The sequence below is a fragment of the Chelonia mydas genome, chromosome 11 (genome assembly GCF_015237465.2).
Source record: "Chelonia mydas isolate rCheMyd1 chromosome 11, rCheMyd1.pri.v2, whole genome shotgun sequence".
NCBI lineage: Eukaryota > Metazoa > Chordata > Testudines > Cheloniidae > Chelonia > Chelonia mydas.
The window spans coordinates 6,522,765-6,535,502 of NC_051251.2; the positions used below are offsets into that span (position 1 = coordinate 6,522,765).

The 12,738-nt window shown below is 38.9% G+C and overlaps 1 protein-coding gene across 3 annotated transcripts in view; it reads right to left on the reverse strand.

The window, feature by feature from the left end:
• CNTNAP5 (contactin associated protein family member 5) overlaps positions 1-12,738 on the reverse strand; it is a 424,927-nt gene that overhangs the window by 72,209 nt on the left and 339,980 nt on the right. For all 3 annotated transcript variants that reach the window (XM_043525185.1, XM_037912460.2, XM_043525186.1), the window contains one exon: positions 5,604-5,760. In XM_043525185.1, coding sequence (XP_043381120.1) covers positions 5,604-5,760 — 157 coding nt within the window. The remainder of the gene's footprint in view (positions 1-5,603; positions 5,761-12,738) is intronic.

The window sequence follows — 12,738 nt, forward strand, 5'->3', positions numbered from 1 at the left end:
ACACCACAGAGTTAGTTTGATGCTAACTATGGAAGTGTCTACACTTAAATTTTGCTCCTGCCAACATAACTGCCCGGCTATGCCAACGTAATAACTCAACCTCCACGAGTGGCGTAGAGTCAAGGTCAACAGAGTTACGTCAACACAGCGTCAGTGTAGATACTGTGTTGCTTATGTTGACTATTACTGGCTTTCAGGAGCCATCCCACAATGCCAGAAATGGATAGTACAATCAATAAAAGCATTCCTGGTGAGGACACGCACTACCGACACAAGCAAAGCGTAGACGTGCACAAATGATGTCATTACTGCAGCAGCTATATGCCAACATAAATTAAGTTGACTTAATTGTGTACTGTAGACATGGCCTAATAAGACCAGAATTAGCAGTTGGCTTAGATGTCTGGTTGGATATAACTTAAAATCAACATGCCTGCAAGTGCATATTCTTTTTCTACAAATCACTAGGTTCACTCCTCCCTTTATGGCTTTTCTCTCACTTTCTGTTTCTTTCGGTCTGCTCTGACAAACCATTACTTTAATCTGCAGCGAAGACCAGAGGTTAGAAGGGAAAAAAACCCCTCTGCCTGCTTCCCAAAAGGAAACTACAGTAGCACTGACAGGTCTCTGCTCCTGAGCTGCAGTAAGGAGTTTGATTTAACTAAAAGGAACAAGAACGGTTGCCTGATTTTTCCTTTCTGCAGCACCCATTTTATTTCATGCTAAGGCAAATTAAATGCATCTAGCATGGTCTTTCCCTTCTAGCATAATGTACAGTAGGCTAACTTCACAGTTCCAATCCCAGCAGATTTCCGATTCAAATGCTCATTATGTACCAGTGCAATCTTCAAAAAGCATGAAATTTCCTATGTTTGGAAACTCTTTGCAAAGTTCAGGGGCATTGAGTCTCCTGTTAGTCCATAAGCAGGCAATGTGCATTTAGAATTGCACAAAATAGGAGCTGTGTTCCAATTTTCTAGTGGGCAAAACACAGTTTAACTGAATAAACCCTCTAAGTTTACCCTGTTTGCAGCAAAGAAACTAGGAGAAGAAACCCCCACTCTATGTAATGTGATGCAAATAGATTCTAAATTCACATTGTTTTCTCACTGTGCGTTGGCATGACCAGATAGCATGTTGGCATGGGAAGCCCTACATAGCGTGCAGTCTCAAAACTTCACCAAAACGACCTTTTGATGAAACACCTGCTGCTCACAATCTGAGTAATGGATGGCCTACCTATGCACTGGTTGGGGGATTTAAGGGACAGGCTCCTCGGGGAAGAAGATTCTTTTTATTCCCCTCGGTATAGTTTTACCAAAGTGTTCTTGACGTACATCGCTCCCTTGATAATGGGTGGCAATCACAAGCACGAACTCGACGTACATGATTTTTCTCTTTAGAAAATAAAAATTATGAAAAGAAAAAAAAAAGATGAATCAGGCAGTTCTTTCATTATGGGACATGGTAAGGAGGTCACAATGAGCATGTAACTTATTCCAGACATGCACATAAATCAACATTTATACAGACAAAAATGTCTCTGAAATGCCTGAGAGGGTTAAAGGCATGACTGGCTTTTAGAGCACATTGAGCAACTGATAATAGGACAGTTGGTACCAGCTGTCCCAGAAAACATAATGTCTATTTCATTATTTCATATCAGACTTGATTCAAGAGCATTTTCACCACTCTAAATCAGGAATAACGCCATGAAGCCAATCAGGTTGGAAGGGTGAAAAACTGATCTGAGATCACAATCAAGCCCACAGTTTTTGTTTCAATTCCTACCAACACTGAGCAATGCAGAATTAAATACCATGGCAAACAACTGTGAGACCATTAGAAAGTAGTATGGGTACAGAAGGGGAGTGCCTCATTTCCCCATGAAACTCTTTGGTCCTTCTTGGAAAATATGATGGATGAAATGTAGAGCTACAGCTTTCAAAATGTCCCTACCATGTATTGATCCCAAGAACAGCCTTGACAGACAGACTGTAAACATGGGAATTCCCTGCTGAGCCACGATATTTTCTGTCAATTTGACTGGAAAGACTGAGTTCTCACCAAACTTCAGATACTACTGTTTCAGAATAAACAGATCTAGATTTTTTGGAGGATTCTCAAACTTGGAAATTTATCTCTAAATTTTCACTCACCCTCTCCCCATCTTGATGTAATATAATACTTTTATTCTGCACTATCTTTCACCTAGTTATGAATAGACAATATTTTCTCTGTTCCTGAGAATTAAGAAATAGGGAAAAGGAACACAGAAGAAGCTTATTCAACTCAATACTTCCCAATACTTCATAAACTTCCTTTCCTCCTTCCGTATCTTTTCTAGAGTTTCCTGTGGGAATCTTTTCAACGTATTGGGTTATGGTTGTATGAAATATTCATCGATTCCAAGGCCAGAAAGGACCACTGTGATAAGCTAAATTTGACCTCCTGGGTAGCACACAAACCACATAACTTCCCCTAAATAATTCTCAGAGCAGATCTGTTAGAAGACACATCATGATTTAAAAATTGTCAGTGATGGAGTATCCACCACGACCCTTGGTAAATTGTTCCAGTGATTAATTACCACACTGTCAAAAATTTACACCTCATTTCAAGTCTAGCTTCAGCTTCCAGCCATTGGATCATACATTTCCCTGATAGACTGAGGAGCCGGTTATAAAATATTTGTTCCCCGTGTAAATATTTATAGACCGTAATCAAATCACCCCTTAACTTTCTCTTTGTTAAGCTAAATACACTTTAGCTTTTTGAGTCTATCACTATAAGGCAGGTTTCTAATCCTTCAATACTCAGAGTTCTTCTCTGAACCCTCTCCCATTTAATAACATTCTTCTTGGACTGTGGGCACCAGAACTGGACACAGGATTCCAGCAAAGGTCACACCAGTGACAAATGCAGAGGTAAAATAATCTCTCTACTCCTACTCAAGAGTCCCCTGTTTTTGCATACCAGGTTCACATTAGCTCTTTTGGCCACAGCATCACACTGGGAGCTCATGTTTAGCTAATTCTCAAATCTTTTTCAGATCCCTGCTTCCCAGGATAGATTTCTCCCCTTCTCTAAGTATGGCCTACATTCTTTTTCCTTGATGTATACATTTAGCCATATCAAAACACATATTTTTTGCTTGTGCCCAGTTTACCAAGTGATCCACATCACTCTGAATTGGTGACCTGTCCTCTTCCTTATTTGCCACTCCTCTAATTTTCGTTTCAGCTGAAAACTTTATCACTGGGTCAGTGGCGATTTTATGGTTTCTTCCAGATCATTTATAAAAATGTTAAATAGTGTTGAGGAACTGGTACCAATTTGAAGCTACTCATTATGGAATTCCTCCCGTCCTCTTCTTTCTGGTGGCCAGAGTCTGCCACAGCTTATCTGTCTTCAGCCATGTAGAATATCACCATAGCCTCTAATGGTTATGAACTGCCAGGACTCCTCTCTCTCTCATTTTTTGGTGGCCAGCTCCATTCTTCTTTGACCCTGGGATACTGGTGTTTTCTGAGTCTGGCTCTCTAGGAACTCCTCAACTTCTCCAATTCTCAGTAGCATCTCAAACTTGCCCCTCCAATCCAAGAATTTTTTCCTTCGGCACAGCCACCAACTTGTACGTCATGCATATGAAATCCCATCCATCACCAGGCCAAGAGAACATGGCACATCTGCTGCAGGTCAAGGAACATTGTTCCATCCCTGGGCATCACATATAGTGCTGTACCTGTAAGGAAAGCCTCTCACGCTCCCTCTCTCAACTCCCCTGTTTGCAGCTCTTGAGTTCCCCTAGCAAATTACTTTTTCTACCAGGTCTTCGCTGTTCAGCTCAGCTCCCTTCTGCCCCTCACCACTCGGGAGTGATTGGCCACTCAAAGACTTCAAACATCTGGGCTAATCAAAGCCCCAAGGACTGGAGCCAGGTGACCTTTAGCAAAGAACCCTGCTTACTGGGCCCCACCAGCCCAGCTATTTAATCTGTATACAGAGAACTAACAGAAAAAAAACACTCAACCAAGCAACCCACAGATGGACTAGATGCACCACTCACTAAGTCTCACTACCTCCAAAAAGTCTGCAGCTAATCCCTCTGACACTCCTCTGTTCATGGCTGTTGAGTTCACCTAGCAAGTGACTTTTTATACCAAGTCATCCTCCTTAGCTCAGCTTAGTCTTGTTATTAACTCTGTTATATTAATAATTATAGCCTTATGTTATAGCATACATTTTTGTGACACTAATATTTGGAATGAGAAGACAGGATATTCATTTTATTTTACAAATAACCTCTAATTGAAAACTTACTAAGACCAAGATTTTCAAAACTGACTAGGGACTTTGAGGTGCTCAATCTGAGACATCTAAGGGTCCAGATTTTCAAAATGTGGGTGCTCCACTCTTTCTGAAAATCAGGCCCTTTTTAAGTGCTACAAGTTGGGCACCCGAAAAGCGAGGTCCTCGAAACAACTGGTCACGTTTGAATAGTTGGGTGTGTATCTTTATATTGCTAGCTCCATGCACTGTTTTATTGTGTCCTTTAATTTCTCCCAAATTAGGGTTTCCTAGAGGAAATGTAGATACTATTTTAAATATGATGACATATTATGATATATGGTGTGTATTTTCTCTCCAATTTTTGTGGATGATCTATTAAGTCTTATAAATATTTTTTTTAAAATAAAGCAGAACAACTCACATCTGTGGATTATCCCTGTTTTCTGGTTTCATGTACATTTTTTATTGTGTTTCAGATAAAAGTCCTTGTGCTTTCAACAACCATGTCTGTCATTTCTAATCCTCTATAGAATATGAAATTAATTTGAAAATACTCAGACTGGCTCTCTGTCAGCAGCTAAGAGTCTTTAAAGTGAACAGAGGGTAAAAGGAAGAGTTTACATTCACATTTTTTTTCCAGCATCAGGGAACATTCGGTGGACAGAGATTCAGTTTACATAGGGTTTTGAATATATACTTTATAGGTATGAACCCTCCTATAAGACCTAATCCAAAGTGCACTGAAATCAAAGGGGGTCTCTCCATCATATTCATTCGGCTTTGGATCAGGCAGACATAGAAGATCCAGGCACATATAGAAATTTAAATTATTTGCTTACAAACCCTTCTGGTAGACTATACTTCCTCTGCTCCTACCTTCACCTAAAAATTATTGTCTGAGGCCCAAACTCTTCCCTCAGTGACACTGAGGAGTCTAAACTCCTGAAGTCTTTATTCAGGCAATCCTCTAACTGAAGTCGATGGAAATTTTGACCAAGTAAAAATGTCATGATTTAACCCACAGACTGCAACAGAGCTGCCCAAGTGTAACCTAAGGCAGAATTTTTTCCAACATGCTATTCACACTGGAAGACTGTGTCCGGTAGAAGCCTTGTCTTTGTTTGACTGAAAAGCTGTGCTTTAAATAAGAGCAAATTCTGTACTAAATTCACTCCCCATTTAATTGCCCTGAAACAAATCAGGTTATACCTGGTATAAATTAGCACAGGATTCAGCTCCCCCATCATCCTTTACTACCCCACCCCCATCTCTCCACACATACGATATATAAAATTTCTTAGCATAATTACCATTCTTCTTTATCAGCATCACAGTTGCAGAAATATCTCATATCCAGACAACTTTCTTCCAGTCCACAGGCACATTGCTGAACTCCAGGAAGAGATCCTCCCCAGTAAGGATGCTTTTCATTGGCACGGCCAACCCACCAAACATATGGCATTCCATCTGGATGAGAGGAGGGGAAAAGATGACAGACCTGTGATGAGCATATTGCACTGGAAGTAAATGTGTTAAAGTGAAGCTGAGCACCATATAGAGTACACTAAGGGTGTGTCTACACAGCAAAAACTGTGCATAGACTAGCTTAAATCTGGCTAGTGTAGGAAACAGCAGCAGTGAAGACAGCAAAGCACAAGCTAGCAACCCAAGGATGTACCCAGGGTTCATGCCAAGCTTGTACTATCCACACTGAAGCCTGAGCTATGCTGTCTTCTCTGCTATTGTTACCCACACCAGCTGGTTCAAACTACCTCAGGTAGGCTAAACTATGCAAAGCTTTTATTGTGTGGACATACCCTCAGATGCAAACTGCAAAGTTCACAAGAGGCAACTACTAGACAAGTAGGTGTGGCTCTATTTCATCCTGTAGAGCACTTGGTAAGATAGGAATAATCATATGGGCTACACCTGTGCCTTTTATTTTCCTGTGTTCCTTTTCAGTCTGTTCTACTGGGTACTGAGCAGACAGAGAGAGAGAGAGAGAGAGGGAGGAAATGGACATTTTAAGATCATGCTTATAGCTTGGAGAGAAAGATGGAGGGACTACCTATCTAGTTAGCTTATGTTCTCCTTCCAATTATATCTCAGAAGCTGGGGATGTTCCAGTTGCAAATAACCCCTACAAGTGCTTCTCTTGCTTTTGGATCCACCACTGTGATAGGGTAATATAGTTCATGGCATCAGAGTTTGATCTATTCACTGGAGGAGACAGGAAATAATTTCCCCATCCTGTACAGCATTCTACAACTGTATTGAAGCACTAAGGTATTCACTACCACCAATACCAATTATCTTATCCAGGATATGGCAAATCCTCTTTTTAGGCCGCCATTTTTCTCTATGAATCACAAATATCATTATTGTTACTCAAGGGGCCTCCTGGTCTGCAAGTCTCCAAGAATTGGACTCAAAATTCCCATGGACTGTAAAATGGGAGCAGGGCCAGGCTTTTTATTATATATGCTCTGGGGGGGAAATTCACCATACAAAGCCCCCTGGAACACTGCAAAAGATCTTCTATGATGAAGTGAATTTCACCCTATGTGATTATCTTTTACCCATGGGAGCTCTAAACTCTGTGTGCTCTAAATATAACCAAGATTATTTACATTTTAAATGCATAATATGTTATACAGTACATCAAATATTAGGCATTAATCAACAGAGGCAGTAACCACATTGCAGACATCCTGAAATCAATGGATTAATAATTTCCTAAAATTAATTTTGTCTTCCTGGACGGTCAACTTGTTATCAATTTTGTAATCCCTAAATCAAGGCATTTAATCCATTACAAAAAAGGTAGATACATCAATTTTGCAAAATTTTGCTCCAGGTGTTTTGATCTTAGAAGCTTGGAAAAAATAAACAAAACTGCAGTAATAATATGGAAGAATAATGGTCTATACAGCTCTTTCACTGAAAATATTAGCAAGGACTATTCCTAATTATGCAAGGCAAGAAACTCTAGAATGTGAAACATGATCAAGGTTAATAATGAGCGTTAGGGCCTAGTTAAGTTGAGTTTAAGATGAACTCAGCACAGCTGAGCTCATACATCTTTTCTCTCTAACCTTAGAATAGTGTAATGTAAATACTTGGAAAAAAATATAAAACTAACAAAACAACACTGTTCTCATGACACCAGCAATTAGGACCCGTGGACTTTGACCAATGCCCACTGGTGCTCATTATAAAAAGAAAGTGCAAGATGGTTTATGGATGCAGCCTACTAAAATGTGTTTACACAATTTAGGTCTTACCATATATTATTATCAACATGCTTCATTTTTGATCTTGGATTTCTTTTGTTGTTGCTTTTCAGCAAGAATCTAGATAATAACTAAACTATGTTACAAAAGTGAATCATTATGATAGGTGAAAGAGGTCCACAATCACTGTACTGGGCAATTACTTGATAAACCTTGGAATGAGAATGCTTGCTGAGTAAGAGGATAATTTGACTGGCAACTGAAACAGACATTATATAGAAATACTTCATCTAATTAAAAAAAAATTGCTCATTCTGGAAAAAAAATCTATTTAAATAAACTAAAACCTCTGAGCTAACAGCAAATAATAGTGTGCATTAATCAAAATCAATCTGGGTTTTAGTGCTTGCTTGCCAGGGTCATTAAACTGAAGCATAACATACTGATGAAGAGCCATCCCTGGGTAGTAAGAATGAACATTTTTATTATGTTTTCTTCATGTTCTACAACATGTATTTTATTGAACTAAACCAAACAACCAACAAAATTATGATATAGATGCTCAAAGTGGAAGCAACACCATCGCTTGAGTAATTTAAAACTAGACCAAATAAAGCGCCTACTGTGTGGAATAGTCTTGCATTAGCAGGGGAATGGACTATATATATCTTTTCTAGGTTTCTCTTTATAATGCCCAATTCTGCCACCCTTTCTCAAGATCAGTAGCATCTTACTTCCTGAGTAGTCCCAAGGAAATCAATTGCAATGTCAGGGAAAATTAGAACCGTTCAATTCTAGGCCCTGATTCAGCAGAGCACTTTAGCATGTGCTTAATTTTAAACATGTGAGTAATCATCTCAGCAAAGTACTTAAACATGTGATTAAATTCCATTTAAGTGGTTTACTGAAGCAGGGTCCTAGACACTCCAGGAATACAAATAATTAGTCATAATAATGAGATGTCTCTCTGATCTTAGGTTTCAGAGTAGCAGCCATGTTAGTGTGTATCTGCAAAAAGAAAAGGAGTACTTATGGCACCTTAGAGATGAACAAATTTATTTGAGCATAAGCTTTCGTGAGCTACAGCTCACTTCAGCTCACGAAAGCTTATGCTGAAATAAATTTGTTCGTCTCTAAGGTGCCACAAGTCCTCCTGTTCTTTTCTCTGATCTTAGTTACATCAGTTTCATGCCATTCCACAGTACCCTCATTCAGAGCTTACGTAGTTACGGTGGTGTAGATCTGGAGTAAATAGTGCAACTGAGATCAGAATTTGGCCAGGAGATGTCAAGCTTCATTCTTGAATGTCAATAGCAATAGATTGTCATTAGTTACATAGTCTTCACTTCTTCACTATTCATTGTATAACAACAAAACCTTCCCCCAAATAAACTAAATTCCTCATTGCTGTAAAACCTCTGAGGTCAAGGGTGTTATCCCAGGGATGATTTTGGTCCCACAGGCCAATGAGGACCTTACTGAGTTGGAAAGCCATTTTAAATTTCCCTGAATAAACGACCACTCATTGTAAAGTATTGTCATTCAATACTTCAGTTATTTATGTTGTCCAGAATAGAAGACAAAAGCCTATTGTACAAATAGATGCATTCCATTCAGTACATTTTTCCTCTAGCCATAACAGACGAAAAGTTAACTCATAATGGACCATTAGGGTTTTTGTTATAGTGAATGCTAGTGCTCTGAAGGGGAAACAGAGCAACTGGAGAGAGACAATAAATGTTAAATACAACATCCCAAAACACAGATAGAAGAGCTGGCGATTTAATTTCCTACAATACGTTTCTTCACAAGCTGCATAAGCCCCCTTTTTGTGTGGTTAAACAAATCCTCCAGAAGACAAAGATATTACATTTCCAGCGAAGCACTGGCAGTGTGTGTTTTTACTATGCAGGAGCCTCAACAAACTAATTTACACTCCTATTTTTACCCTCACCAGCAAACATTCTTACAAAGCAAAGCATTCTCTACTTGAACGCCAAAAATGAGTTTAAATCAACAGGTGGCACTGAATAAAGGAATTGATTTTAGAGGCTGTTTTATAATAAACCAAATGTTTGCTTGTTATGGGTTCAGACACACCCAACCTATGCAAAAATGTAACAGATGAAAATTTGCACAATAGTGGAATTCAGTGATGTGGGGATCAGTCCTGCTACTTCCTGCCAGGCACTGAACATGATTCACTCACACTGCACACCCACCCTCAGCAGATGTGCCGCACCTTGTAAAACCTGGCCTATGCTGCTTAAGAAGATCACTCAAGTGTTGTCTACTGCGTTCTCCATATCAAGTCTATTTTATCACAAGCCTCTATAGAAAAGATCCCATTGTCTAGCAGTCTGGAGGGTGCAGGCCACCAAAGGTATGTTTACACTGCAATCAGACATTCATGGCTGGCCCATGCCAACTGACTTGGATTAAGGAGCTGTTTAACTTTGGTGTAGATGTTCGTGCTCAGGCTGGGACCCTCCCCCTGAGCCTTGCGAGCCTCAGTCAGCTGCCAATGGCCAGCTGCGGATTTTTAACTGCAGTGTAGACATACCCCAAAAGGCCATTGGGGCACTCCAGCAACGGAGAAGTGCTTCGTCGTAGTTCCCTCTAAACATAAATGGCAGGAGGTTGGAGGCATAGAAAGAAGGTCAATTAACTATTACCCAAAATCCGGATTTAGGGGGCACTAATAGAAGGTAATAATGGTCATACAGGTGTCCCATGCCCTACAGATAGTTTATGGGAAAGTTTTTCGTCCTCTTAAAACCCATATAGTTCCCTGTTCTCCTCAGTTTACTCAATACTTTGCCTAAGGACCAGTATGTAGCCAGATATGCATGTGAGATATTTTTAAAACCAATTTTTATGGGTTTGGGGTGAATGTTCAGGCATTTTCAGTGAGAGCATTCCAAACATTCACCTGTCCAATTTGTGAGTGCACAGAAACCAAATGTGCAAATAGGCACACAAACTGATGTTTGCTCACTCAATTTCCTTTTGAGAGTTGTACTAGTCGATTTTTTTTTCCTGGCCCATTGAGTTTTTAGGCCTTTTTGTGATATTAAATAATACAAACATTTCTCTTGTAAATACACTTACTGCATGTAGTCATTCAGAAGGCTACGTTCCAAACAGTGTTGTTTCATAAGGCTTTAGGATGAAATTATTACACAGAAATAAATCCAGGGTGACTCTGTGGAGCACTGGAGCTGAGAGCAGAACCTTACCATTAGCGTTTAGGATTGCATTTTTAGAGTTAAACTGGAGCCATATACCTCTAACAATATTGTATTTAGAGTATTTGTCAAGATCTGTTTGCATCATTTCCCAGAGAGCTTTTTGTTGCTATTACAAGCAGAGTCTAATGATGGAAACGTAATAAGATAAATTGAATCCCACATTAAGCTCCTATGCTGTTCAAACCTATTTTCTGACTTCAATGATCGTACGCCACTAATATAGGCAGGCTTCTAGGATTTCAGAATCAATAGGAATAAGTCAATTAAAGATCTTTTCCACAGACACAGAAAGTTAACGTATTGTTAGCTGTCTGTTGAAATACTGGGACCATGTTACACTGAAATAATTTTGTTCAGGCATTTTCATGTTCATCATTTTCTTAGAAAGAATCAAACCATGGTAAAGAGGCAACTAACTGAATTCAATATAATGGTTTTATTTTTTCATACAACACAATGACCCCAAACAAGCAGAATATCTTAAATCTCCTATTTTCTCTTACTTTAATAGAAAGATCCACATATGAAAAGAGCCACTTAAAATTGATCTCAGAATTGGAAAAGCAATCAAAGGCAATTCTGAGCTAGAATACAGAGAGAACCATCTAAAACATATGTTTGTACTAACCATTTTAAACACACAATATCCATACCTAGAAATGGCTCACTTGAGACCCCAAATGTTACACAGAACAGGAAGCACTGAGAAAGACAGATATTGACACTTAGACAGTTGCTATTTAAAATATACAACCATGGTAATCCCAACTCTGTTGTAGTCCAGTGAAACCTGGGTACCAAAGAAGGCTGAAAGCAGTAGATTGACGTTTTTGATTGTCATTTTCATCAGCTGATCCATATTAAGTGGAAGAACAAGATCTGCAATGAGGATAGTATTTGTAGCTGAACCTAGCAACTGCCTCCATCAGCACTGGTTTGCTCTTGGCAGCTTTCCTGGTATTTACATATTATTAGGATGGAAGACACACAAATTACAAAGTGCGTTTGCCAAGGAATGCTGCTATATGGCTGATAATCACATGATCGCAAAAGTTTCAGTGACCTAACAAGATTGCCAGTGATGGACAACCAGACTGTCTTAAGGACCTGGCTAGAGATCAACTCAGGTGATGCTTGATCTGTGAGGAGACCACATATCTTTAGGATTTGCCTTGATGATGATTTTTAAACATATGTGGTAGCATTGCCCTGGAGTCCAAAGGCCAAATTCTGTTCTTAGTTAAAACAGTGTTACAGAGCAGCTCAAAAAGCATGAAACAACTTTGCAAATAGCTTTGAAATTTCAAAGTTCTTTCAGTTTCACAAAGTTTGGTGTGGACCAATTTTCTGCTAAATTTTCCATGTTAGTTCTCTACCTAACTTTTTTTTTTTAAAGTCAAAATAGTTGTTGAAATTTCTCATTTATCAGAAAACCCACTTTCAGTAAGAAAAATAAATATTTGTGGTAAATGAAAAAAATTAAAACAATTTTAATAAAAATTACAGCAAAAATTGGGAAAATGTCATGGAAAACAGAAAGTTTCTGTAACATTTAGAGTTTGTTGTGAAAAATGTTGTGTTTTTAAAAAGGGTCATTTTTTTCAATGAAAAATTCAACCAGCACTACAGTGTTAACTAAGCATACTCTATGTTAGTTTAAATGACAGCTCAGATATTTTGGGGAACAACTAATGACACAAAGGAATATGATTTTAGTCTTTTCCATATTAGCCATTATGTGCCTTCCTGTATTTGAGAATCCACAATAGTTGACCCGTCTGTGCTTCTTGCTTCCTACTACCATACTCAGTTCCTCAGCTGGAGTAAACTGGCATCGCTTCTCTGATGTGAGAGTCAATATAGCTCTACACCTGAGAATCTATCTGGTCCTATTTCCTCACTGAGTGATTGATTTGGTAAAGCCTGGGATATTTTTCTCTTGTAAAAACGTACTAATATGA